The sequence below is a fragment of the Athene noctua genome, chromosome 4 (genome assembly GCF_965140245.1).
Source record: "Athene noctua chromosome 4, bAthNoc1.hap1.1, whole genome shotgun sequence".
NCBI lineage: Eukaryota > Metazoa > Chordata > Aves > Strigiformes > Strigidae > Athene > Athene noctua.
This window is the reverse complement of record NC_134040.1, coordinates 30,228,033-30,255,882: the sequence shown is the minus strand read 5'-3', so window position 1 is coordinate 30,255,882 and position 27,850 is coordinate 30,228,033. Positions and strand designations below refer to the sequence as shown.

General features: G+C 39.5%; 2 protein-coding genes across 4 annotated transcripts; one reads left to right on the top strand and one right to left on the bottom strand.

The window, feature by feature from the left end:
• Window positions 1-18,596, bottom strand: SPATA18 (spermatogenesis associated 18). Its single transcript, XM_074904785.1, has 11 exons — window positions 18,485-18,596; window positions 16,164-16,269; window positions 15,961-16,076; window positions 14,361-14,479; window positions 6,146-6,280; window positions 5,272-5,500; window positions 4,105-4,263; window positions 3,384-3,559; window positions 1,276-1,399; window positions 879-947; window positions 1-63 (listed from the first exon to the last, which is right to left on the bottom strand). The coding sequence occupies exons 1-11, from the start codon at window positions 18,569-18,571 to the stop codon at window positions 1-3; spliced, it is 1,383 nt and encodes a 460-aa protein (XP_074760886.1). The 5' UTR covers window positions 18,572-18,596.
• Window positions 18,357-27,849, top strand: SGCB (sarcoglycan beta). Of its 3 annotated transcripts, none has more exons than XM_074904787.1 (6): window positions 18,357-18,596; window positions 21,219-21,428; window positions 22,313-22,498; window positions 22,605-22,796; window positions 23,998-24,129; window positions 24,967-27,849. In XM_074904787.1, the coding sequence occupies exons 2-6, from the start codon at window positions 21,249-21,251 to the stop codon at window positions 25,168-25,170; spliced, it is 894 nt and encodes a 297-aa protein (XP_074760888.1). In that variant the 5' UTR covers window positions 18,357-18,596; window positions 21,219-21,248; the 3' UTR covers window positions 25,171-27,849. The 3 variants fall into 3 exon arrangements, with proteins under 3 accessions (XP_074760888.1, XP_074760887.1, XP_074760890.1); XM_074904786.1 differs by lacking the exon at window positions 18,357-18,596 and adding an exon at window positions 19,013-19,073; XM_074904789.1 differs by lacking the exons at window positions 18,357-18,596; window positions 21,219-21,428 and adding an exon at window positions 19,050-19,073.
• Window position 27,850: the final 1 nt, after the last annotated feature.

Sequence of the window (27,850 nt, the reverse complement as noted above, 5' to 3'; positions counted from 1 at the left end):
CTAATATGCCCACTTACTTGGGCTTATGCGCCTGAGTGGTGAGAGACTGCGGCTTCGAGACAACTGCAAGACAAACAGAAAAGGAAACTCAGGTGTGCTAAAGAACTGTACCCAAGGCAGGCACTTGTGGACCCACCAACATTCAGAAAATTTGTGCATGTCTATCAGTGCAGCTCCACTGCTACAAAGTCAAATTCAACAACTTTCCAGTTTTTCTTTCACACCCTGCACACACATAAAAGTGAGCCTTACCCAAAGCCTCTCATTTCCAGTATTCACATTTAAAGTTGAGTCCACCTATATCAGTTTAATAAGATAGGCTAACAATTAGAAATAGAAATTAGACAAGATTTTTACAAAAACAATTATTAATATTGTGTAACTATACCACACGCAGAACTCTGCGAAGGTTTTACATACCTTATTAGTACCACATCAGTTCTTCCCCTCCTGCCCACCCTACACTGATTTTCTGCTCATTTGAGGCATTACAGGGTAAATCCAGATTGCCAGTTCAAGGAGGCAGGGACTATGTCTGTATATGTACTGCAAGATGACTAAAACACTTCCAAGATGATGCAAATAGCTATTCAGAGGGTACTGAAGCAATGAGAAATAGGGGGAAGGCATTCCCAGATCCACAGCTGATATTTCTGAGTATTTAACTATGGTCTACTCATACAGTATTTCCGCTGATAATTACATACCAGGCAATAAATATGTGTCAGTTCAGCTTCACCTCAATTCCAGACCCAAAGGCATCTATTCCCAATGTTAAAATGTACATGTGGTACATCAGCATTTTTAAAAGGTTGCCTGCATTATGAGTTTAAAATACTTGATGCTGTTTATACTATAAGCATTCAGCTGGGACTTACATGATGAGATAGAAGTGGACTGGTGCTACGGCTGGGGCTTCTGCTTCTAGTTCTACTTCTGCGAGACCACTACAAGAGAAGAGTTTGACAAACCTCTTTTGAGAGAGCACATTTAATAAAAGGCAGACTTGCCATGCTGGAGACAAGGCCTCAGGACAGATAGTAAACAGTAAACTTTCTCCTTAGAGCAGGCTCTGCCAACAATCATACATCTGCATAATAAATATATTAAGGCAAATGGAACTATTCATCCTAAAAACAGGATAAGGCACTACAACTTAACCAATACTTGATAAACACAATTCCAGCCATATAGGGAACAATCAAGAATTTATCTTTTAAAACAGTGTTTAAATCCAATTACTTCCCTTAACATGTTTCTTAACAAAGTACATACCAGAGTTCCTCTTTTTGTGACTGCCTCTCCCTTCACAATTACATTATCATTTTCCATCAGAGCAGGCCATACATGATAGGCCACCAAGACAGCTGTGAAATCAGAGTCAAAACTACGATGGTACCTGTTGAAACAGAGTACAAGAAATGTCTGCATATAAATGCCAAAAGATAAATATGATGCTTCAAGTCAATGTTGATAAAAAGCAGAATACTAGCTACAACTCATAAACATCTTTCTTGACAATACTTCCGCATCACAAAAATAAGTATTCTTTAAGTGAACCTGTAAAAGAAATGCATTTGTAAGACTGACTTAGCAGAATATAGACAGAATACAGTCTACTTATAATGAGAGACACTCCAATAAAACCATCTCACACTTCAGAAGGCCGCTAGATCATGTTCTTGCATAAGCCCCACACAAGCCAGGGTCCTCGGGTCCACTGGCAGATTCAATTCCTGAGATTCCTGAGCAGCATTTTGGCAGACATATTCATTCCATCATCCTGGAATATCTTATTAAAACAAGACCCCTATAGAGTATTTTTGTAATACCCCTTATCTCAAACCTAAAGTTACATCCTAGTATCTTAAGAGACATAAGAGGCAATTGTGTTAGCAAGATGCTCAGATATTGATAATGAAACAGTGTCTTTTTAGCTATGAAAAATTATTTTGAAGGCCTGTATTAACATACCAAATATGTATTACCTCCCTAAGTCTGCAATATTGGCTGAATAATACATGTCTGGTTTTATGGATTCAAACTCAAAACAAATACAAAATAGCAATGTATCTATACATTAGTAAGGTATATACAATAGCAATTTATATAAAACAAAGCTGTAAACAGAGGCATGAAATTTCCCATGAAGGAAGGTATATGGCACAATGAGGCTTGGTCAGCCCTTTTATAGAACGGTATCACACACAACTAACAGAGCTATTTTAATTTCTACAAATTTTGCTCCATCTCTGTGTATTACACATACATGCTATAGATACAAGCATATATATGCCACATTTATCTATACAGATGGATAGATGTGTGTATATATGTCTCTAACAAAAGTGCATATAAACACATTACATCCGGTTTTTTGAAGGCCACACACATCAAGTAGGTGGAGAAATCATCCCAAGACTATACCATGACATTGTTGTCTTCTTAATTCAGCCAGTTGCTTTGGGTATCAAATAGCTAACTGCCCAATATTTGGACAGGATCACTAAGTAGTCATGTATGACTTTGCACTCCCCTGCACTCTTTTCTATTTCTCTCCTTGGCTTCTCAAGTTCTTCCCCATCTGGGTTCCATTCTATTTTAAATTATTGTTAGAAGCCTCCTTATTGTTGTCGGTTTTCTTGCTTTTGAGAGCAATTTTTTTTTTTTTTTTTTTTTTTTTGAGTTGTCAATCCCATTAATTTTTCTTGAAGGCATGGAAGTACCCTACTGTTCTCTGCCAGCTAACAAAGCAGCCAGCCCTGGCCCTATGGAAAAAAGAAAAACTGTGTTATGGTGTGCATTGTTTAAACAAAATTACCATTTTTAAAGGCATTTTTCTTTTTTCTCAGCTCTAAACCAGAAGAGAGGAGAGTGTATTATGATCCATATGTTGTACAGGAGCCACAACCAGGAGGTCACAACACAAATGTTGATGATCCTCATATCAGACACTCAGATCTCAGTAAATGTGACTTTTACAAAATGGGCCAGAAAGAAGAAAAAAAGATAAAAAGATGCACACATTTTATAACCACTGGAGGCAGACTAAACAGGGAAAGGAAAACTGGTGATAATTTTCCTCTTAAAGGTTAAATTAATTATGCTCTGAAGACTGAAGTTTATCCAGAAAATTGCTCTGCTGTTCATTAAAAAAAAAAAAAAAAACTGTTAACACTGGTCTACCTCCTGGCATTTATACACCATCATAAAGCTTAAAGACATACGAAATTCACTACAGAGAAGGAATCTTTGCCCCAAATTAATGTTTAGCATAAATCTGAAACTTTATATTAAATAGGAAAGAAGTAGACTATACAACCTGATGGATTTTTTTTTTTTTTTTAATAGTAAGAATCCAACTGAAAATAAAGAGCTCTTACTTGGTCTCACTGAAAAGTTCTCTATCAGTACCAAAGGCAATATCAAGAGGAGGAGCGAGTGTCTGCATTGAAAAAGCCATACGGCACAACTCTCGAATCAAAGTGCTGATTACAATGAAATCAATTTCTGGTGGAAATGAAATCTTTGGGTTGATGTTCATGGAGCGAATTACTTCCTGAAAATAAACACAGTTGAGTAATTTGAGCTAATACTTTTATTCATGGGCAAGTATGGAAATCCGTCCTAAACATCTCTCTCAGATTTCTACATTTTAAAATCAGTATAAGAAGCTCCCACCAATATTGTCTTAGGTTATTCCAGAAAATATTAGCTTCACAAAGAATGTGCTGCTGTTTTAGAAATAAAGTATGAGCTACATCATTGACATCAACCTTTGGAGGGAGATGCAGTTTTTCAGTAGAGCACAGAATTTAAGGAAAATATTAAATTTAGCTTGCATTTATTTAAGACAGTTACACTGTATCTTTCCAAAAATATTATTGTGGCAGAGACGTTCTAGTTACAGGCAAATAAAACAAGTAATTACTGGATCATACCACAATATTATTTCGGAAAATAAAGACATAGCTATAAGACATAAAATTCATGCAATAAACTAGAAATGCACTGTAACCTGAAGAAGAAGAAAGTTTACACACTCTGAATTTATTAGCTACTGAAATAGGTCAGCACATCCCTTCCCCACCACCCCTGACTTACATTGACACTGGCTTGAACATCATACAGATCCTCATGACGAACTATATAATCCAGGACAGTGTCTTCAAGTGACTCAGGCCCCGAGTGACCTAGAGACAGAGTATCTCTTACACGTTTTTTGAGCTGCCTGTAGGCCATCTTTGCTGCATGAAAGGACTCCTGCAAAATAAGGAACATCTAGTTAAATCCAGGAGACAGAGATTAATTTTTTACCAATTATCTGAGAGGATGTATCATCATTGTAAGGAGGAATATAAAACTGCTGTAAAAGTGAAAGTTAAAAATAGTACTCATTTGGGAGGACTTCTCTGATTAAATCAAGCGCCATTTATTTGCAGAAGATGAGACTGAAAAAGCTTCCCACATAACCTATTTTTATGTAGGATGCCATCACATACCCACTATCAATGGAATCACATTTAAGGCTATCAAGAGCAGAATTCACCACAGCCTAACATGTCAGACAGGAGCACCTCTTGTCTGTTAGGTAGAAAGGTTGAATTGGAGACCATAAACTGAATGACAGTGAGGGGGGAAAAAAACTTCAGTAAATTAAATGTTCTTGGGATTACACACATTGAGACACACACTACCTCTCTGACATGGGTATGCACTACAATTTTATAGAAAAGAAGATTGACTACAGAAAAATTAAAACAAATTTCTTCAGAGCTCATAGTAAATGTGACGTGTCTAGGTAAACATGAGGCATCTAAGTAATTTTATGGGACCAAATAAAACTAGAAAAGCACATAGCTACAAGCAAGAGGGAAGCATGATATGGAAAGACTTCTTTAGCTTTCTAAAATGTAGTATTCCCAGAAGAATTCATCTAAATGAGACAGTGTTTAGTGCAGGAATCATCTACCTTTCAGATCCATACAGTCGTCTTATGCATCCCTTTTAGCACCTGTACTATTGATCACTGACCCTGTTCTAATGTTGGGACAGGAGAGTCAGAAAAGGACACTATATTGAGACTTCAGTGTAAAAGTATGAGGTAAGGAAAGGAAAAAAAAAAAAAAAATCAAAGGAGGGAAAAAAAGAAGAGAAGCTTCTCTGTACTTCACATAAATGCTAATTTACACACAATTTAATCCAATCCAGCCATAATATTTTATAAAACATTTCTGGCCTGCCAAACAAGAAATGTTATTGTTTCCTTACCACAGCTGCAATGTATATTATCCTCTGCACCATTTCCATGTCACTGACATACGTCCTCAAAAGGGTCTCCGCATCCAAGCGTTCCTGAGCATAAATGTCACCAAAACGAGCTATCAAGCAGGCACGACGTGAAGCATTTGTACGCCTGGCTCGGCCAGGTGAGCAGCTCCTCGGGGGTGATGACTTGTTCTCCCTGTGCCTTGGGAAAGGAGAGCAGCTCCGTGCAAGCCTATGACAGACATGTAAAGAAGCACGAGGTCACTTCACCATGCTCAGATGCTTTTGCCTAGTGCACTGAGTTTTTTGCCATTTTAATTATTACCAGGTTAAGCTGAGATTTTTCACCAAAAAAATTAAAAACAAAGCTGCAGCTGGTTAGGCTAATATGAAGGCATTTGTGTCAATATATTTTATTGGCTAAAGTCTGAACAATACGATTAAAGTAATTCCTCAAGTGTGTACAGCCAAGCACTTTGTTCTGGGGAAACACACTTCTAACTAGTAATACTTTGGAGATTTGTTCCTCTTTCTCACTTGTTTGACTTAAAAACACTATAGTGGTACTGAATGTAATAAGTTCTTCCCTGTAATGGTACAGTATTCAAAGAGGACTTATAAACAAAAAACCTAACCATCTCTTTTCAACCTGTACAGTTGTTCTCAATGTATTTTGTAAAGCTGCTCTCTACTGTTTTGCCAGAAACTTAACACAGCCTGAAACTAAAAACATCTGGGCACTAGGATAAATCAGTTAAAGCATTTAACCTTCATAACAGAGTACAAAAGATTAGCTTTTGTTTATACTTCAATTTCAAATGAGGAGAGAATACTTGCTATTCTCCAATTCAGTGATTTCTCTGAATAACGCCTCTACCTGCTCTGCAGAACAGACTTTTGGGCATCCAGGATAGAAATCTCATCCCGCAGTATTTGAATCTGCTGCTCATAATCATTCAGACGATCTAACTTCCTCAGGGTGTCCTCCTCTTGAGCACGGGAAGTCTTCAGACTTAACCACACAGAATAAATTCAGTCACAAGATGTCCTTCTACTGATGCAAACTATCTATCAATTAACCCTCATCACCAAACAAAAAGAACAGAAGAAGAGGAGAAATATTGAAGAAGCTCCTTATGCTGAAATACAGAGAAATCAAGAGTTCAGAAAAGCATACTCTCAATTACACTTTAAAATGTGAAAGTGTATTGTGGCGGGAGACTGGATACACTATGCTTTATGTTGCAGGAGAGATCATTGGTTAGCATTTGGTCTCCTGGCACTATTTCAGATGATGAGGTCTAAGAAATGGTTTCTTTCTCATATTTAAGATGTTAACTAAACCAGCACATTTCTTTCCTACAGTTTAAGATTCTAGGTATTTTCTTATATCAGGTCCTCAGGTTTTTTGCTTTTTTTTGCTGGAATATATTAGTCAGTCAAAGGATATCACCAGTGATGTTATTCAAGTAATATCAAAAGCTAATGATTCCTCTTCTGCTCTAAGAGAAGCAGTGTTTCTTAAACATTGGCAAACAAACAGCTAAGCAATTTTATCTTCTGTTCTTTATTCTTACTTAATGTTGGAAAGTATCGCGACATCTCTGCTTTCCCTCCTAACACAGATATTACTGTTGTTTTCCTCTTTCCAACAGGAAAAAAAAAAAAAAAAGCAGCTTTGTATTCTTTTTGGAGGCATTCAATCTGTTCTTCCTTTTCTGATCCTGGTGAGATTTGTGAGGAACTGAACCAGTGAAAGCTGTAACATCTATCAGTTCACAAACTTCCTGTTCTGACTTTCTAAGGACCAAGGCTGACTAAGAGGACCACAGATAACAAGGCCGGTGCATCTGCTAAGAGGAAAGACTGTCCTTCTGACCTGGATAGGAAAAGCTGCAGATATTACAATCCCATGGACATCCTTAGTCAGCTCCTCCAGCAAGGACTTCTAGCATCGTGGTAGTAGAAGAGAGCTAAAGGATTCTAATGTAAAGAACAACTTGGGAAGGAAAGTAGATTTGGGAAGACAAGTTCTAGAGATAGAAATGAGGGGGGGAATCATTATGTAACCCAAAAAAAAAGTGGAAGAGAAGCTTATATAATATATAACACACTAGTTGGGCTTTCTTTAAATTGCCATGATAGGCAATGCTTCAGAAAATTCAGTATTAATAACCAACATAAAAAGTAATCATGTCCCTTCTGTATTATTTTCTTTTTGCTATTTACCCCTATTCAAATGGAGATTTTTCAGAAAGTTTTAAAGCAATTTTTGATGGTCTTTATGTCACGGATGTGAGATCCACAAAAGTCTCATCTTTTCATCATGACAGCAGATAATTATTACAAATACAGATGTTTAATTATAGGTCTGCCTTTATCAGGAGAGGGAGGGGAAACCAAACAGAAAGCATAACAGACTGAAATGCAGAAATACCTGCATCTGTCATTGTTCATCACAAGTCATACGGTAAGTCACAAACATAAGAAAAGCCACCACTGAAAATGTATGTTTCTTTCTTTGTAAGAAAAGCTAAATACCAAAAGGAAAAAAAACACCTTAGGACAGACAGATTTATGAATTACCAGTGCTGACTTCTGTAAGCCTTAACACTAATCCTTTCCATGCTAATTACATCTATGCAGTACTCAGTTTCCCATTCTATTGTTCATTCACTCTACTACTAAATATTAGTCTGAAATGAAGAGAGCATTATCATCTTTCTGTTAAGGTTAGAGATGTAGATGCTACAAAAAATAATGGGAGCAAACAGGGCAAAATATAGTTCTTAGAAAAAAATCAGAACAGTTTTTATAACCCATTTTTATTTTAAGGCTATAACTAGTGTTTTAAACTCCATCATCTAACTCTTTAAAAATAAAATGGGCATTTTCAGCCAGTTTTTCCAGACAAAATACAACAACCTTGAGAATTTCTGTCAAGTATCTCCTTAATGCTGTTGGGATAAAGAAGCCTACTGCCTACTGCTACACTCCAGTTTCAAACAATTCATTAACAATTAAGTCTCTCACAGTTCCCCCAGTCCTTGGGCTAAGCCTGACTCATTCAGTCAGATTCCCTTGAAATTCAAGGTGAGCACAACTCTACCTATGTAATTTTTAGCCAATAATTTCTTTAACCTATTTTTGAGAGACTCCTGCAACCACAACAATACAAGGTCTTGAGGAAACTGTTATCAATTACAAAATTGATAGAAGGTAATTGTTATCAATTACAAAATTGATAGAAGGTAATTGTTATCAATTACAAAATTGATAGAAGGTAATTGTTATCAATTACAAAATGTGTCTATCAAAATTTCTTCCTGCTGATTTACGTAATAGGTCCTCTGTACAGCAGACCAGAAAATAAAAGCCCTCTTGACCTCATTTACTTTAAAGGAGTCATCTGGCTTTGTTAAGTTTGATTAGACATTGGCACAAGTCTAAGCATCCTAGTAGTAAGCTTCTACTATTTATAATAGTACTAATGGGATTTTGTTCAGTCTGCATATAACAGTTTAGTACACTATTTTTTGTCTTCCCTGAAGAACTTCCAATTACTTTTGTATGTTGTTATTCATTTTTTAAAAACTTACATTTTCCTTCATAATTCTGCAGCAAACATATAAATCCTTTTATAATTAATATCTTGATACAACAAAAGCTTATAATGACTATAGAATTTAATTATATTGAGTCTAGACCACATTTGCCCTAACAGCTCAGGAGATCAAGTTATCTTGCAAAACATGGTTTGATTTAAGTATGCGAGACAGATAGGCTATAGACAACAGGAATGAAATCATTAGCTATTACAAAAGTCTCTAAAAACAAGTTTACAGACAAAGATGAAAAGGACACTCCTGGCATAACTGTTTCTCATGTAAAAAAAACCCCAAAACAAAAAACCCAAAACCCACACTAACCAAGAAAACCCCCACCAAACAAAAAACCCAAACCTGCCCTAAATGTCACAGATCAGTCCTGACCTCACTTTCTCTACTTTTAGAAGGATTCTGGTTTTGACAGGCAGGTAAAGACTCGGTAAATTTGATTTCACCCAACTAAAAGGGTTCAAATTTTGAAAAGATGATTCACAGAACATGACAAATAGCACCTTCAATCAAAAGTTGAACACACAGGCAAAAGATGGACATATCGAGTGCCAGCTAAACTAAGAACAAACATGAACCATAACTACATGGAGATTACAGAATTCCAGGATTCGTAGGAAGACAGGAATGTTTTATTTTCTGTCCGTAGTACAAGTAGCAACATGAATTTCTGTACAGTCTGCATTAAGTCCTACACATGGAAACAGTGAGATGTTTTATTCCCTACTAATAGTTTTAATTGGGAAGACAGCAGTCAGGTTATGTCTAAGAATTAAAGAGTTATAAGGTACTTTTCACCCCACAAATCAAAAGAGCCCATTTTATAGAATATGAGCCTAGACCCCAGGGAGCCATCAAAAAAACTAAAATTCAGAAGTGATCAACACTTGCTAAGAAAGTCTATGGATAAAATCGGAATGAAAATTATTCTAGAAGCAATTATAAACATCCAGAGATGAACAAACAATATTCAACTTGATACTGGAAGTAGAGACTCTAATGGCCTGAATTTTTGTTGTTTTCTTATCTTTATCAGGAGTAACTCATCTCCTCTCAGTTGCCCTAAAAGGAGAGAAATTCATGGGCAGTTATATTCTTTCCTACAGTGTAAGCAGCAAAGTCAAGTTTTATCCATTTTTAAAAGGAGCAATGTTATTTAACTGAAAATCTGCAAGCATTTATTTAACCAGTATTACTATAGTTCTGTTATTGAAATGTCAGTTATCACAAGAGTCATATGCTGTTGAAATTAATTTCAACTATGTTTGTGTCCTTTTCTGATAACAGAATGCAAAAAAAACCAAAAAGAAACCCAAAACCCCCTTACATGGGCTACATTTCATAACAGTGAAGAATTATTATTGCTTCTACAACTGCCTGTAGGTCAAGCCACAAAAGGAAATTAGTTTTAAGGACTCCTGTATTGAACTGGAAAGATAGGTGTCCCAGCTGTACCCTTATTGATCCAGATTAACTTTTCAGATGTGACCAAAACACTTAGAAACTCAAAAAACATTTTTAAATCAGAGATGTCAACATTACCAATAGCCATTACTTCTGTGCATACAGGCAAAAGGATTTGGCAAAAATAGTCTAAAAGAAAAGTATAAAGAACTTTATCTTAAGACAGACAGGCTGAAGTGTCTTCTACTTAACACACAAGTCACTTCCAAGAGCATCATAGCAAATTGCAAACAATGGTTTCTGGTTATATTCAGATTACGGGTCTCTCCTATTTAACTCCATCTACAAGACTCAAATGCTATCAAGCTGCTAGTTTCAAAGCAATCTTTCCTTCACCCTAAAGAAAAAAGTATAGAAGTTCAGCCATAATGTTTTTTCTTACATGAATCTACTTATGCTAATTTTCTCTCTGTAACACTAAGAATCAAAGCTACAGGACGCTATGGAGCTAGACCCACTTTTTGCTATAGCATAGGACAGTATAGGCTAAACATAACGTGCTCAGGTAAATGACAGACTGTCTCTGCATGCTGACTTTCTACCACAAATACCCCAAGACTCAATTTTTCTTATTCTACTTTTTAGCTGAACAGTTTCGACTTCTGCTGCCAGAAGAGTAGTGTAGTTGTTGACACAGTCTTTGTGTCTTCAAGAGCCAGCTGGGTTTTTGCCAGACTGCAAGAAAAATTAATAGCCTTCATGGTAAAGGCTGAGTTTCTACAAGAGAATCAAATACAAACTGGCTAAGCAGACCAAATCCATACCCGTTTAACATCTGAAAATAATCACACAGTGGGCTTTGTGCAGACTATCAGCATGCAAATAGATGATAAAAGGTCATATCTGACTATGTAATAACAGAATTATATTCCTACAACCCATTATTTTTCATTAAGACTAAATTCCAGTTTCTCTACTGATTTCAACAATTTACAGCGATCAGAATGACTTCACTGTCCATAGATGAGAAAGAATTAATGTCCCAAGATTCCTCCTGCACCTGTCCCCTGCTTGCTAATAGCTACACAATCATGAATCCGTACTGCATTATCTTGAAAGGATCAGTTCTGAAAGTTCCATGCATGACTTCATCTCTGCTTGAATTACCTCTTCCCAACCCTCCACCTTCCAGACTTCTACATTTGCAAACCACAGCCAACACCTCCCTGACCTCACTGCACAGAGAAATGCAACCCACAAACTGTACAAAAGCTTTACCAATGATTTCCCATTATGCAGGAGCTTGTCCAACATGACTTTCTTGCTGAAAACTGCCACACTCACTCCAATCTGTATTAGTGAACAACTTCCCTTGTGCTTCTCACCTTGACCATCCAACACTTTTCTCCAGCTCACTGAATAATCTTTCTAGCCACACAGAAGCATAGGACAAAATGCTTCACCCCTAAGCCAACCTTTATATATACACCCAAACCACAGAAGGGTTGATGTTGAAAGGCACCTCTGGAAGTCATCCAGTCCAACGTCCCTGCTCAAGTAGGGCCACCTAAAGCCAGTTGCCCACAACCCTGTCCAGAGGGCTTTTGAATATCACTCTGATGGAGACTTACAACCTCCTCGGGCAACCTGTACCAGTGCTCAGTCACACTCACAGTAAAAAAGGGTTTCCTGATGTTCAGAGGGAACCTCCTGTGTTTCAGTTTATGCCATTGTCTCTGCTTCTGTCACTGGGCACCACTACAAATAACCTGGCTCTTGTCTGCTTTACACCCTCCCTTCAGGTATATACGTTAATAAGATCACCAATCTCCTATAACTCTCCTCTATACTTAGAAATATCAACAGAAAACAACTCCTTAGCTTATTAAACCTTCCAGGCTAGAATTATTTTGTAAGATTACATAATTCCAGCAAACCAGCTGAAATGCCAAAAAACCCTCTCCAAGATGGTTTTGTCCTCTTATCTTCTTTTCAGGGGGATGCGTTGATCTTTAACTCAGAGTTGACTTAGAGACTTTTCCGACAGTGAAAAATTAAAATGCCCTCATTCATCCAAGATGAGACATAATAGATACTAGTATGTGTGGGTGAATAAGGGAAGAACAACTGATGTCACCTCCCTTGCCTTCTTGACAGTGTCCTACCAACATCCTTGTCTCAAACTGGAGAGATATGGATTTGATGGACAGCCTAATTAATGGATAAGAAATTGGCTGAATGGCTGCACCCAAAGAGTTGCAGTCAACAGCTCAATGTCCAAATGGGTATCAGTGACAAATGGTGTCCCTCAGGATCTGTGCTGGTACTGTTCAACATCTTTATTAATGACACTGACAGCAAGATTGAGTGCACCCTCAGCAAGTTTGTGGATGACACGAAAGTGAGTGGTGCAGTTGATATTCTTGAGGGAACCAATGCCATCCAAGGGAACCTCAACAGGTTTGAGTGGGCCCATGTGAATTTCATTAAGTTCAACAAGTCCAAGTGCAACCTGATGCACCTGGATTGAGGCAATCAGTAGTATCAGTACAGACCAGAGGGGGGAAAAAATTGATTAAGTCCTGTGGAGAAGGGCTTGCAGATAGTGGTAGATGAAAAACTAGAAATAAGCTGGCAACATGCGTTGCAGCCCAACAAGCAAATCATATCTGGGCTGCATAAAAATAAGCATGGCCAGCAGGTCAAGGGAGGTGATTCTCCCCCTCTATTCCCCTTTCATGAGACTCCAACTGGAGTACTATATCCAGCTCTAGGGTCCCCAGTACAAGACAGACATGGACCTGTTAAAGCAGGTCCAGAGGAGGACCACAAAAATGATCAGAGGATTGGAACACCTGCAAAGAAAGGCTGAGATAGTTGGGATTGTTTAGCATGCAGAAGAGAAGGCTTCAGGGAGACCTTACTGCAGCTTACTAATAAGAAAGATGGAGAGACACTTTACTCCTTACACCTCCCCTAGTGATAGGATGAGGTATAATGGTTTTCAACAGAAAGAGAGGAGATTTAGATTGAGTATAAGGAAAAAGTTCTTACTGTGAGGTTGGTGAGACACTGGAACAGGTTGCTCAGAGAAGTTAGGGCTGTCCCCTCCCTGGAAGTGTTCAAGGCCAGGCTGGACGGGGTTTTGAGCAACCTGGTCTAGTGGAAGGGTGGTTGGAACTAGATTACCTTTGCTGGTCCCTCCCAACACAAACCATTCTGTGACTCTACAGTCCTATGAAAGCATGAGATATCTGCAAGATTAGGATACAAGATCCAATATTCTATTTAACTCTTTAATCTAGCTAATACAGTTTGCAGTTCTGAGAACTTGATATTGAGTCACTTAGTAAGATCATTAAATTATATCACTTATTGTACGCATGCAAGGACTGTGAACATCCATTGTTCTCATGCTAACAGGATGCATGAGAAAGTGTCTGTCACTTGGAGCTACCTCTGAAATGGCCCTGGATCTGGCACTAACTGCACAAATCCATTTCCAAAACAATCATTCTGAGACTACAGGACTCCATAGAACGAGTTTTATGCAAATGGACAAAAAATGTTCAGTCCTAGTCACTTATTTGAAAATCTTTGTCTCTCCCTCCATATTATCACAGTGGGTTTTGATCATCTTTGATGTTCACATACTGATTACATACCATAACTAATTATGACATGTTGTAGATCCTTCAATAAGTGTTGCACTACAGCTACTCAATTGATTTTTATCAAGGTTTGCTCAGCATGCAACAGTTCACTGACTATAATTCCACTGGGATGGTCACACACTATGCAAAGCCCTTTAATCTACAATGCTGGTATTTTTTCCAACTCCTCTGCCAGAAGCAAAGTCTACCAAGTCAATTTATGAATGTGTGTATTACTATCATTTATACCCACCCCACTTTGGACACACACGGACAATCCAGAGCCTAGATGTATTTTGAAGCTCTGATTTTTAGCCATATATGAAACATTTTACAAATCTCCATCAGTGTCCAGATGTCAAGAGGAAAACATGGCTTGTTGAAAAACAAAACAAAAAACCACAATTAATTCCCCTACTCTTGTTCCACATGGTCGAGCTGTAGACGAGTTGAAGTCAGTTCTTCCTGCAGCTCTTGCAGTTGAAAAGTCTGATTGCTGGCCAGCTCTTTCAGCTGCCTCTCTTCCTCAGTTGAATCCTACAATGAAACAAAGTCACGCTCCTTCAATGTTCTACCCTATAGAATCCTTCAGCAATATAGTATAGTGTTATTAGCAGATGTATTTCTAAAGATTTCAGTCAAGACCATTTCTAAAGTAACTGAAAACAAAAGCATACTTTCTAGAGAGATAAGCAATACCTTCCAGGCACACAAACCAGAATTATATTAGGAAAAAATCTTCACTTCATTTACACTCATGATAGAGAATATGGAAGGTCTACATATGCAGATTTAATACCTGTATACACATCATCTGAACAAAGCATTCTTGCAAATATGTTGCATGATGTTTTTTCCAGTCATCTTCTGACTGACTATATCACCAACTGAGGTAAAGTTTTTGGGAATTCATGTACACAAAACAACAGAAAAAGTTACTAGAACAGAGGAGGCAACTACTGTTGTTCCAGAAAGCACAGTGATACACGTGCAGCTCCGTCTTTAACAACCTATAGATTTGCCTGATGCTACTGGAATCAAATAAATAACTGTGCAGCAGGCTTTTCTTTAAACTTTGAATATCACATGAAATGACAAATCCATAACTGGTATACCAGTTGTAGTGTCATTTATTATTAATAATAAGACTTTTTTGGCAGAACCCTACTCCTGTAATGCATTAAAATCTGACTCTTAAGGGAATATCACTTTTCATTTGTCCTTATTTAAACTGTGAAAGATTGACAGAAGAGATGTAAAAATGATAAGTCATAGAAAATAGATACATCACTGTCAAATCTCTCAAGATCTTCAGCATTTTCCCCTAGTCTGCATCAACCAACACTCTTATTTTCTTTCGAAGAACAAAGCCACAGCAGATCTGTCTTTTCTGCTAAGAACTACTATAACCCCTTCAGTAAATATCAAATACATACTAACTCCAAATATCGAGTCAGGCGTGTGGTGGTATCGTGATAGACATGAGCACTTTGGGGTTTTTTCTCTTCTGGAGACATTATAACGCTTAGATACTGAACAAAGATTTTTTATTTCTTAAAAAAAATAGAAAGAGCTCACAGATAAATGCATGGAGTTCATACACACCTTCAATTTACACATGTATTTTCACAGTGTTACATTTTTACTAATAGATATATGGCATAAATACTTCTATGATGTCTTTGCAAATGTAAAGGTGGCATAATTCTTTACCTAGAAAAGGAAAGTACAAAAACATAGCTTCTGTTACAAACCAAATTCCTCCATATCGTCACTCATTGTGAAACAGTGTAATCCCTAGAAGGCCAAAAGACACTTTAATGACCTCTTTGATTTCCCTTTCAAAGAAAACATAAAATGAGACAGAGAAACAGCATAGGAGTCTCCATGAGCAACTAAGTATATATTTAATTAACCAAATCAGGGAGGGAAGCTATTATTAACAGAAAGTCATTAAAGCTCTCCTATGGGTATAAATTCACACTGTTCTATTCCCTTAAAATAAATTTTCAACATACCTGAGTGAGAGAGAGGTTGGTTTCAAAGAGCCTTCCTGAAGTAGCACGGGAAAAACAAGTCGCTAGCCATGGTAGGAGACGAGTTTTTATTGTTTCCACACCTGCATAATGCCCACCTAAAAAAATACATTCATTGAGAAACTGTGAGAACACTTACAGAAAGAGCCAGAGCTTTAAAAGATGACACATGTGAAATAATTTACCTTCTCGAGATGTTTCATTGAGGATTGTGAAGAGCTGCCCTTGAATCTCAGAGTTCAACTCTATTATTTCACAGCATCGGTTCAGATTCTGATCACAGGAATTAATCTGTAAAATAATGTGTATTAATATATCCACCTGGGTATTCTTACTTAAAATTATTCCTGTTATGATCACAACTCTTTTTTCTTCCTATAAATACTTCAAACTTTTCTTACTGCATCTGCTAGAATACATATCTTTATCATTGTTAACAGGTGAACGAACAAGACATCAGGTCTTCTATCACCCAGTTAATTCCCTAGTTGAGAAAACTTACTTCTTTCACCATTCATAAAGAAGACACAACCACAAATATCATGGATCTATGTTAAAAATCTTCCAACACAGAGTTTTAAAAATAATGATAGGAGATAGTTGGATGAAAAAACATTAGTCCAAAATCTGATTTTCCATGTTAGCTGCAATAATACATATAAGGCTATTATCTTGCTTTGTCAACAGCCACATGAGCCCTCCATGCAATTTAATCTGATTCCTAAGAGTTACCAACTGAAACAAATACTGCCAAAGAATGGGCAGTATCCAGCATTATGCCTAGGAAACAACAGAACAGCAAAACTACACCACTTTCAGCAAATGCAGTTCTGAAAAGGATGGGGTTAATCTGTCCAGGATGCTACTGCACCTGCCAGAACACATACTTTGTACCTGCTTCCTTAATCTTTACTCATAACCTGTGTATCACCTTCAGTGTAGATCACCCTCTAGGTCTTCACACTTCAATGACTCCGTAAGGTTTTTACAAGCTTCCAAAACGGCTCAAACTCTCACCCATTCCCCTGTCGGCTTGCATTTTGATTGCTGCAACATGCTTTCCTCTGGTCTCAAGGGACACAGTCTCACCCTGCTAACCTCCACTACACCACCACTGCAAAGTGCAATTTTCCAGCTCATTACACCAACATAACACCCATGGTGCTTCTGTCTGCCAGCGCCTCCTTTTCTGCAATGACAGCCTGAAACAGCTCACCTTTGTTTCCCAAGACAACAAGGACTACCCCATCTCACTTACTATAGATATTTCAGCTCCCACTATCGCTCAGCCCTCCCAAGGTCTGCCTTCACCATCCACCTGCAAGATTTTAAAATGCACACCTCTGTTCTTCCTCCTCTGATGGTCCTGTACTTTGTGGTAACTTTACCAGCTACCCTCAAACTCTTCCTTAAAACTGTCCTTTCCCATAAATCCTGCAGAGGGTTACACTGACTATCAATATGCTGTAACTCCTACATACCACAAAGTAAAAGAAAGAACTGACTTCCCTTAAAAAGGCTGCGTCTCTGCTCAGCACCTTTTCTCACCAAACATAACACACAGTAGATGGTTACCGATTCATGACCAAATCAACTATCAGTGTCCAGAGGCTAATAAAACCCAGGAACACAGGAGTGAAAACTCTGTCAAGGTTTTCCGCTTGGAAGATTCACAATTGCCAAGCCTCATGTCCCTTCACCTCACCTATCCCTAATTTTACACCTTCTCTACTGCTTCCATTGTTTTGACTCCTACTCCTGTTACCTCCTACTTCTCCATGCATCCTATTACATCCATCTGCAGACTTCTCACCCTCACCCAAAACTCTTCCCTGGCACCTGCTTCCCACCTTCCAAAGCCCTCTGCAGCTGTGCTGTCTTGCAGCAGCCTCCCAGCTCTAGCAGGTTTCCCACCCAGGAGAGCTGGGGAATTGGGTAACCCTGTTCTCCCTTTGAGCATCCCTTTTCCTCACACTTTCCTGACTGTTCCTCGGCCACAGGCAATTCCTTCTGAGCACACCCTTTACCCGTGATCTTTCCATCTGCTAGTCTTACCACAAAACTCTTTTCTAAGGCAGACTCAGTCATTACAGCTCAGATAAGACTTTTAACCTCTAGTCTTTGCTGTCAACGAACCTTGTCACAGACAAAAAAGAAAACTATCTGAAGTTGTGAGTGCTACAGGTGTAGAAATGGTGATAACCGGGTGCATGTGTGGGTCAACGTCCCAAACCGGCCTCCTGAACCCCCACGGCCGGTTGCAGGTTTCGGTTGCACCGGGCTGAGGGCACGCGCGCTGCTAGGATAGGAAGGGGGCGGGGGGGGGGGTGCCGCTCCGCGTCCCGCCGTCACCGCGGAGACCGCCGCCCGGCCCCAGCACCGCAGCAACGGCGCCGCTGACGGCGGCCTCCCGCCCCCGGAGGGCCCGCGGGGTGCGGCGACCCACCCTCCGGGGGTGCAACCCCCCAGCAGGCGCGGGACCCCCCGGCTGGCGGCCACAGCCTACCTCATAGTCCCGGTACCAGCTCTCCAGCTTCTCCTGCAGCACCCGGCCGCTCCCCGCGCCGACCAGCCTCCTTAAGCCGTCGGCCATAGCCGGCTGTCAGCTCGCCCCTGGGGTAAGGTTGGGCTGCGCTGCGCTGGCTCCCCAGTCCCGTCCCTCCGGGAGCCCTCGGCGAGCGGGCGGCGCGGAGGGGAGGGCGAGCTGGTACCGCCGGCTCGGACCCGCTGCTCTGGGCGGCGCCGCGTTCGCGCCGCCTTTATAGTCCCGGCTGGGACGTGGGCCGGGCCCGGCGCGGCGGCGGCGGCTGCCACGGCGACGCGGGCAGCGCGCGCCTCGATTGTGGTAACGCGGCGGCCGCCCCCCGGCTGCCCGCGGCCCGGCCCGGCCCGGCCCGGCGCGGGGCCACGGCGTACGCGCCCTCGGCCGGCAGGTGGCGCTGCCGGCCGACGCGTTCCCGAAGCAGCGGAGCGGCACGGAGCTCGCGCCGGCAGCCCCCTCCCCGCGCCGCCAGGGGGCGCCCGTGGGCCCCTCCGCAGCGGCGGCGGCGGCTCAGCGGCGGCGGAGGAAGATGGCGGCGGCCGCCTCCGAGCAGGTCTGTCCCCGCCGAGGCGCAGGCACGGGGAGGCGGCGGGGGGAGCGAGGCCCGCCCCGCGGGGCTGCGGCGAGCCGCCCGAGCAGCCGCGCCGACCGAGGGGCGCTGCTTGTGGAGGGGGCTCTCGGGCGGGCGCGCCGTTTTCGCGGCGGTTGACGAGGCCGGTTCGGTGCCAGAGCGCTCGGCGCGGCGGGCGTGCGGGGCCGCTCCGGTCCCCCGGGCTCCCCACCGCCTGCACCAGCTGGGGAGGGGAGAAGCGGTGCTTGGACGGCGTTTCCGAGCCGTGCCCGGCGCTGTCCGGGCAGGACGGCCTTTGCTTTGCGGGGGCAGCTGCCCCGGCCCCAGCCCGCTCTAGGGGCGGGACGCGTTACAGCCCGGTGTTGCGCCGTCCAGCTCGCAGACGAGGAATCTCTGACAAAGAAAAATACTTTTTGTCTTCTAAATAAAGTGTTCTGGCATTTCCGCCCAGGAATGTAACTGTCTTGCGTAAAGAGGCTCTTGCCACTAATTACTGACGCGGAAAGCCAAGCAGCTGGCCGCTGCGGTTGGTATTTATAGGACTGCGCCGTCACTCGCATCGCTACGCTGGCACAAGTATGGTAGCTCAGCGGCAGGGTATAAATAAGACTGAAGCTTAGATTCGGGATCAGCATCCGAGGTCTCACACGGGAGTGAAAGCTAAATTTGTCAGAAGGGGTGTCACAGGCACCCGGTGGGAGGGGTGGGACAGGGACTCTGTCAGCCCTTCGCAAGCCGGAGGGAAAACAACCGAGCTGTTCAAGAGCTCATCTCGCAGGAGCTCCTGCATCTCCACGGGACTTTTACTCAGAGTGAGTCTGTGTATTTGCACCTGCACCGGTGGCGGCAGTGAGTAGGAGGCTCCAGATTCCTGAGGGGCCCTGTACCAGCCTCGTCTTGGGTGCATAGAAGCACAGCCTGGTTCTGCTTGGGTGTTCTAGCAATCACTATTTCAGCCGTGCTCTCCCAGTGCTGGTGCCATCTTCTGTTGTAGCAGGTGAAAAAACTACACTGGATTTTTATCTCATTGTCACATCCTTTCAGGAAAACGCTACCCTCAGGACAAGATACTGTGCCATTGTACAAGATTTCCTTTTCTCCAGGGCACAGACCTCTTCTCTCAGTTTCCCTGCCTAGCCAATTCTGAGTCTGCAAGGTTAGAGCTGCTTCCAGAACATCATTGAGGAAGCCCACCATAAACCTGTTCAGGTTAAGCACCTTTCTCAACACCATTTCCTTGCTATTTGACTACAGAAGAAAACAAGACATGTTTACCTGTTACATCAGTATAGACACATGCAAGTGCAGTAAGCTTAAGGTGCAGCTTCAGGATTCAGTTCAGATGAACAAATTTAATCCCATCAGAAAGATCAAGCCCTTCTTTGAAGAAGTGAACCCTTAAATAGCAACCTGTTCCATCCAAGGGAGGTGGAACAAAAATTTGGACAAAGTTACAAAAATGCATCAAAGGTTTATTTTCCCCGTGAATACCAAGAGTTTCTTCTACATGTTGGCAGGATATCTCTTGCAATCTAGTAACTTCAAAAGATTAAAATAAAGCTAGGCTGGCCAAGTTCCCCAAGCCAGATTTGAAGCCTTACTCTGTTTTGCTTAAGGCTGCATGCAAGCAGTAGAAGTTGAATGCAAACCCTGTGCTACCAAACTAACTTAAAACCTGTATCCACTACACTCCTTTTGGATGGAGTCATTAAGAGTCTATCCCACATTAGCATGGAGGGAATTAAACTTATGTATTGGTAAATAACCTGGAGGATTATGTTCTGTATTGTCCCCAAGAGGTAAAAACTTGAAGTTCTTTACAGCTGGTTTGTTTGGGGTTTTTTTGACTGCAACAATGTCATTAATAATTCCTATCCACTGTGATGAAAATGAGATCTAAAAACATATTGTCTCAAAATACCTGGATTTTAATTTTAGTCATTACATTAGCAGAGATTATTGTAAATGTGTATTTTTAAGCGCAGAGTGTCAGACAGAAATATAATATTGAATATAATATCTAATATATTCCACTAGTCAATTCAAATTTATGTTTTTTACATACACGTGTGTCATTTCAGTGGATTTACATGCCTTATGACAGCTAATCCATGCTTTCTATTATAGCAAAGTTCTAATGGCCCAGTGAAGAAGTCTATGCGAGAGAAGGCTGTGGAACGCAGGAATATTAATAAAGAGCACAACAGTAACTTTAAAGCAGGATACATTCCAATTGATGAAGACCGTCTTCATAAGACAGGCTTACGTGGCAGGAAAGGCAACTTGGCCATTTGTGTGATTGTTCTTCTTTTTATTTTGGCTGTCATCAATCTGATTGTGAGTATAATACTTAGCCTGTAAGCAACATTAGGATGTATTTCATTTTGATGGTTCATTAGAGAAATAAAACTTACTCCAGTATGGTTGAGAAGGGCTAAAAATGTACTGAAGAAGATTTATTTTTCTCCTTTCTTTTTCGTTCTTTTTTAGTCTGAGCATGGTTAGATGGAAGAATCTTCTAAGTTTAGTCATGATTATTTCAGTTAGTGTGGTCCCAGCATGGAACCTGTCATTTATGCAACACAGAATGAAAGCGTCTCTCCATTCACAAAACTCAGCAAATGTGCAAAGTGTTATTTGTGCAGTATAAATGCATTCAGCATAAACTGTTATGCCAGGAACATTTTACATACAATAACAGAGCATTCAGAATTAATCAGCCAGTGCACTTTAAAGCTTCATTGTTGTAATTGCCACCTTTTTATTGCTTCATTGGCGAGAAGTAATGAATTATTATTCATAACTGGATATCCACCTGTGAAGGTGCTTTCTTGTAGTTCAAGGGTAAGTATATCCTGAGCTGAGGTACTTTGTTCAGGAAATTTGTTTAGCTAATGATACCATGGTTACCCTTACACAGGAAAAAGATTTCATTATGGATGTGATTTAATTTCAAATATATATATATATTATATAAACACAAATTATTTTAGTTACCATTTCAGATGAGTCTAAAAATCATGTAAAATGCTTTTCATAATTAAATGTGTTCTGATGTTTCCAGTAGGAATTAAACAGACTAAAGTAAATTCACACCTAAAGCTCACTTAAACACTAGCGTTAATAACTATTTCAAGCAAAACATCTAGTTAATACAATAATTGTTGTGGGAAGATCCAAACGATCAAAGTAATCTTTGAAAATGTATGTTTCTCTTTCAGATTACACTAGTTATCTGGGCAGTGATTCGAATCGGTCCCAATGGTTGTGACAGTATGGAATTCCATGAGAGTGGCTTGTTGCGGTTTAAGCAAGTTTCTGACATGGGCGTTATACATCCATTATATAAAAGCACTGTAGGAGGCAGACGTAATGAAGATTTGGTGATCACTGGAAATAATCAGCCTGTAAGTTATGTTGTGAATTGAAAGTGTGTGAGCAACACTATAGAATTATAATATTAATAAACATTATATTTGAAACGTCATTAACTTCATGACTTTGTTTCTGAAGATTGTATTTCAGCAAGGAACAACCAAGCTTAGTGTGGAAAAAGACAAAACTTCTATTACCAGCGACATTGGCATGGAATTTGTTGACCCACGGACACAAAATACCTTGTTTAGCACAGACTATGACACTCATGAGTTTCATCTGCCAAGTGGAGTTAAAATCTTAAACGTACAAAAGGCCTCTACAGAGAGGGTATGTCTCTTTTAACTACCACTTACATTTTGGAAAAGCTCCTTACAGAATTACTTTCACTGTAGAATAAGGAAAAATTTACTAATCCGATCTTCCAAGCATATTTAGAAATTTGATTAAATGTAGCTAAAAATGCAGCTCTGAAAATGTAAATCACCATAAATATTAGAACAGAAATTAAAACTAACATTATTAATTGATTATAAAATCGAGAATACCACACCAGCTAGGCCTGGGTGTCTTTTTATTAAGCATTTGTCCGTTTGTGCGCATTTAACTGTTTCAGAAATAAAATTTCAGTTAAAAGCTTCTCTGTTTCTAGTAAGATCTTACAAAAAAACAATTACCAGAACTTCATGTATCATTTTCCTTCTACTGGAGATAAATGTTAATACAACCAGAATTTCAGAAGTCTGAGTAAAAGTGTAGAGAGCAATCACAGCGTTATAAGAGTTGTGCCAGTTCATGGCTTCTCGGTTAAAAGAGATCTTAGTTTGGTTTCTACATTAAATATGCTTTATTTATCAGAAAACTAAAAAACCTAAATGTCGGTGTTTGTACATTTAAAATGATCATAATGGCAGACTAAAATTTCTCGCCTATCATGAGTCATAATAAAGGCTTTACAGTTAGAGTACAGCACATAGTTCTTTTGTGTAAGTAGAACCAGATCAGTGGTTTTATAGAGGGTTGAGTGTATCTTAGGAAGCACTGAGCAATCCTGTTAACGACAAAGAGAATTAAGTTTTCTTCTTCCTTTTGTTTCCTCTGCAAGGCTAACAATTAAATAGTATGTTCCAGAAAACAAACAAACAAACAAAACCAACAAACAACTCAAAACCTATAAATACATAGGAGGAACGGATTAAATGAAAAGAGTAAGTTTACATAGTAAGTCCTAACAGGAAGCCTATATTTGCTACAAGTGTTAACTGCATATCCCATAAAATTGTCATATGAATTGTTATTTTTATCACAAAAATAAACTATTTTACATACCTTCCAAAATTAAGTAATCCTTGATTTTAAATGTGAATGTGGAAAATAACAAATGGGCAGAAATAGGAATAATGATAGAAGGGCAAAAAGTACATTGAAATTTTTCATTAAATTGTGTAGTAATATTTTTAAAGTAATTAGACAAACCCAAGTGACACATTTTCATTGATCTGTAATGCAGTTCTGTTGTTTATGTTCTTAGATTACCAGCAATGCAACCAGTGATCTAAACATAAAGGTCGATGGCCGTGCTATTGTCCGTGGAAATGAAGGTGTTTTCATCACAGGCAAGACCATTGAGTTTCGAATGGGGGGTAACATGGAACTTAAAGCAGTAAGTATTTCGAATCAGCATTTTTTGAACAGCTTAGTTTCAAATTCAGGCTGATAATAAACTGATGTAGCTTTATATGGTTTCAAATTTTATATAAAATATGCATAAAAGTTTAGTTGCAGTCAGTGTATTTAGTAGGATTTTATAAGATGTTTTATTACTTTGCTGTTAATTAGTGGTTCAGTAGTTTTTGGGTAACAATGATTTACTACTGTTAAGACAGTAAAAACCCACAATGCAACTAAAGCTAAGGTATCAGCCTCTGCACTGAAATGAATACCAAAGGGAATTCATCTTCTCTTCTGGAGGCTTTACTGGGGTCAGCAAGCTTTGACAGAGGAACAGAGCATACAGTTAGGAGCACTACCTTCTGTGCTGCCACAGGAAGACTTGCCAGCATTCATTTAAGATTTTTGGAGATTGTTAAGATTGCAGGGCATGAAGGAGGGTAAAAAAATAGATACGTGCACTTTTATTTCATATGTGAATGTATTTCATGTATGAATTCAAACAGTGATTCCCATTTCAAGTCCATATTTTTATATTTACTGCATTTGCATAGGTGTGTAAAGTGAAAAGCCACACTACTGCTGTCTCTCTCAATACTGATCTATCACTGGAATAGCAAAGTACATTGGGGACTAGAATTGAGAAATTCATGTGCGTTATTCACAAATTTAATTAAAAAATGAAATCTTGTCATCTGTACTTTTTTATTCTCTTGATTTCTACAACGATCCTAAAGATGTAATTTATTCGTTAAACCAGCTTGTTCTTTTCAAAAACAACCCGCCCTGCATAAATTGGAAGTTACACTCTTTTTTTCTCCCCTGACAGGAAAACAGTATTATCCTGAACGGAACTGTGATGGTCAGCCCATCACGACTGCCAAGTTCCTCTTACGGGGAACAGTTTAATAATGGCAACTGGCTGCGTTTCAAGCTCTGTATGTGTGCGGATGGGACACTGTTCAAGGTTCAGGTGACAGGTTATAACATGGGTTGTCAGACTTCGGTCAATCCGTGTGGAGCCACGCACTAAAACACAAACCGCTACTGGGAGAGTTCTCTTTCGGGTTTACATATATTTGTATGGAGTAATTGCATGCCTTCGAGGATTTCTGGTTTTGCAGCAGTTTATACTAATATTTATTACATAATATTTTTAAGCAAAGGTCATTACGTTCAGCAGTATTATGTCATCATCCCGTTATAGTGGCACTGTAATAGTGGTACTGATTTAGGAAGCTTTCAGTCGACATACATACTGAAGTACCTTCCCAAATTGTGACTGGTAGAATACATTTAAAGAGCGTGATCTTAGCAATCATCCTGACTCCCTTCAGCTGCCTTTAGAGGAGGCTTTTGTCCTACATCCCAAGACCTAGAGTGCTGCTGAGAACACAGCTGTGATCTGAAGTACTTCAACAGAATGTCGATTTGTCGTTGGAAGTGGATTTACCTAGGATGCCTGAAGTGGCAGATTTTTGTCTTCTTTTCTTGCCAAAGGCTGGTATAATGATTTTCCCCCAAATTATGTGGTTTATATCATATGTGTACTAAGAGAGGGGTAATGACAGATTCACTTTAAAATACTGCATTAATTCTGTCATATATTCTCATGTAGTTAAAATAATTATGCTACCATACATAATATTTGCAAAGTAGTATCAAGTGTGGAAATGTAACTTCAATTTTGAAATAGTCCTGCGATTCCTGAAGTGTTGCTTGAGCTCTCATTCTGTGCTGTTTAGGCATTCTACAACTGCATAATTTATGTGAAGTATTTATAAAACATGTTTATATTAGAAGTATATTTTTAAAGATGTACTTACAACTTGCTCACTACCCAAAAAAGCTCTTTTCCTGGGTGCTTTAATGTGATCTGTGTATGACTCTATTATTCAACAGGTAATAATCTAAAGCATGACTCTTACAGCAGGGTCTGAGATCAGATCTCTTTTTCCCCATAAACATCAGTACTGATGCATTACTGAGAACCTCAGAATTAAATTCTTAAGTTAACCTGCAGCTCTGTAAATCTAACCTGCAGCTCTGTAAATCTAAATGTGATGGTATGGGATCCTATGACAGCAGAGTAAATACTTGTGTATCTGAATTTACCAGCAGTGAAACTGTGTCTATGCTGAACAGGGGCCTTACAGAAACTGTTACGGCTTTGTAACTGCTTTTGCAGAGGTAAGGTCTTCTGTACTAAAAATAGACCAGCTCATTCTGTTTCCTCTTTTCACCACCCCATATATTTCTTCAGTTTAAAATAGTTACGTTTTGCAGTAGCATCAAGTAACCTTAATAACAAAGGCACAAAGATGACTGCAAGTAGCTTTTTGACAAGTTTTTCTAAATAAGCACACACTTCTCTTCCTAAAAGTTGTGCAAATGTTACACATTAACTCCAGAATCGGTCATTTGTTGTGGCAAGATAAACTTATCTACCCTTGTTCTATAGCTCTCAAAGTACACAGAATTCCACAAAACACAAATCAGCTCCTGCTGCAACAAGAACTTCATATGTAAGGTCCCAATTCCTGTGCTTACTAGAAGTAAGTCCTCATGCAGGATGTGTAGGGGTGGAAGTGATTTCTAGAGGTCAGGCATCACACCACATGGGAAGTCAGTGGGGACACGTTTCCCTCATTGCTCAAAGACAGAGCCAGATTTTGATGCTCAGTAGTTGGTGGGGTTTTGGGGGCTGGACAGCAGTAGAGCTGTTCTAACAGCAACAGAATAAACAGAATAAAATAGCAAAAGCCATTGAATTGCTCACATTAAAGATTATGGGAAAGTACTAATGTTTTGCATACTACCTTCATCAACTTCAGTTTTACTGGAGGTAATATTTACTAACAACTTCAACACACATTTTGCTGAAACACACACATCTTTGCTGCTAAGTAGTGCCTCAGTATCTTATAGTTAAGAGGAAGAAATAAACTATAGCTTTTTCAGAATTTTCACCCTCATGCTAGTGGAAGTTTGTCACTTTATTTTTATATATATAAATATATATACACACACACACATAGAAACATAAGCAGCAGTATCCTGAAAGCTGAAATAGACCTTGAAAATGACAGATAGTCCCTTGGTCAAGTAGATTACACACAAAGAGCATATTGAAGCTCTTCTCTGGTTAACACTGACATGCCTATATGCAACTATTGGACTCTTGTAATTATCAAGAGTTCTTCTGAAAATACTGTCTGCAACACAGCTGAAAGATCTGTCACAAAAGTACTCTTAAATTATGGTCTGGATAATTGGTTTTGATGTGTGGATTTTTTTCTCAAAACGTAGTGAAACTGATCATACAAATACCAAATGAAATAACTTAGCAATTTGTTAGCCACTATTTATATATTCTTAATATATTTTGTTGCCTTCACTACAGTTTGAGAAAAGTTGGCACCACACATGCCTTGTATTGTGCATTTATTATCTTCTGCCTAATGTGCATTTTTCTATACGTATTTATAAAACATTGTGTGGCACATTATTTATTTCAATTCCACAGATGCACTTAAGATTCCATGTGTTTCAAGTACATTCTACATGCCTCTGTGTAAAACACAATACTGGGTGTGTTGAAACAACTTATGTGTGAACAGTTCTCAGCATATGTAAAGGTTGTTTCAACAGGTGAAAGACAATTGGATTTGTAATCTTTGTTTTGAAATAAAATAATAAATTCTAAGATGCAG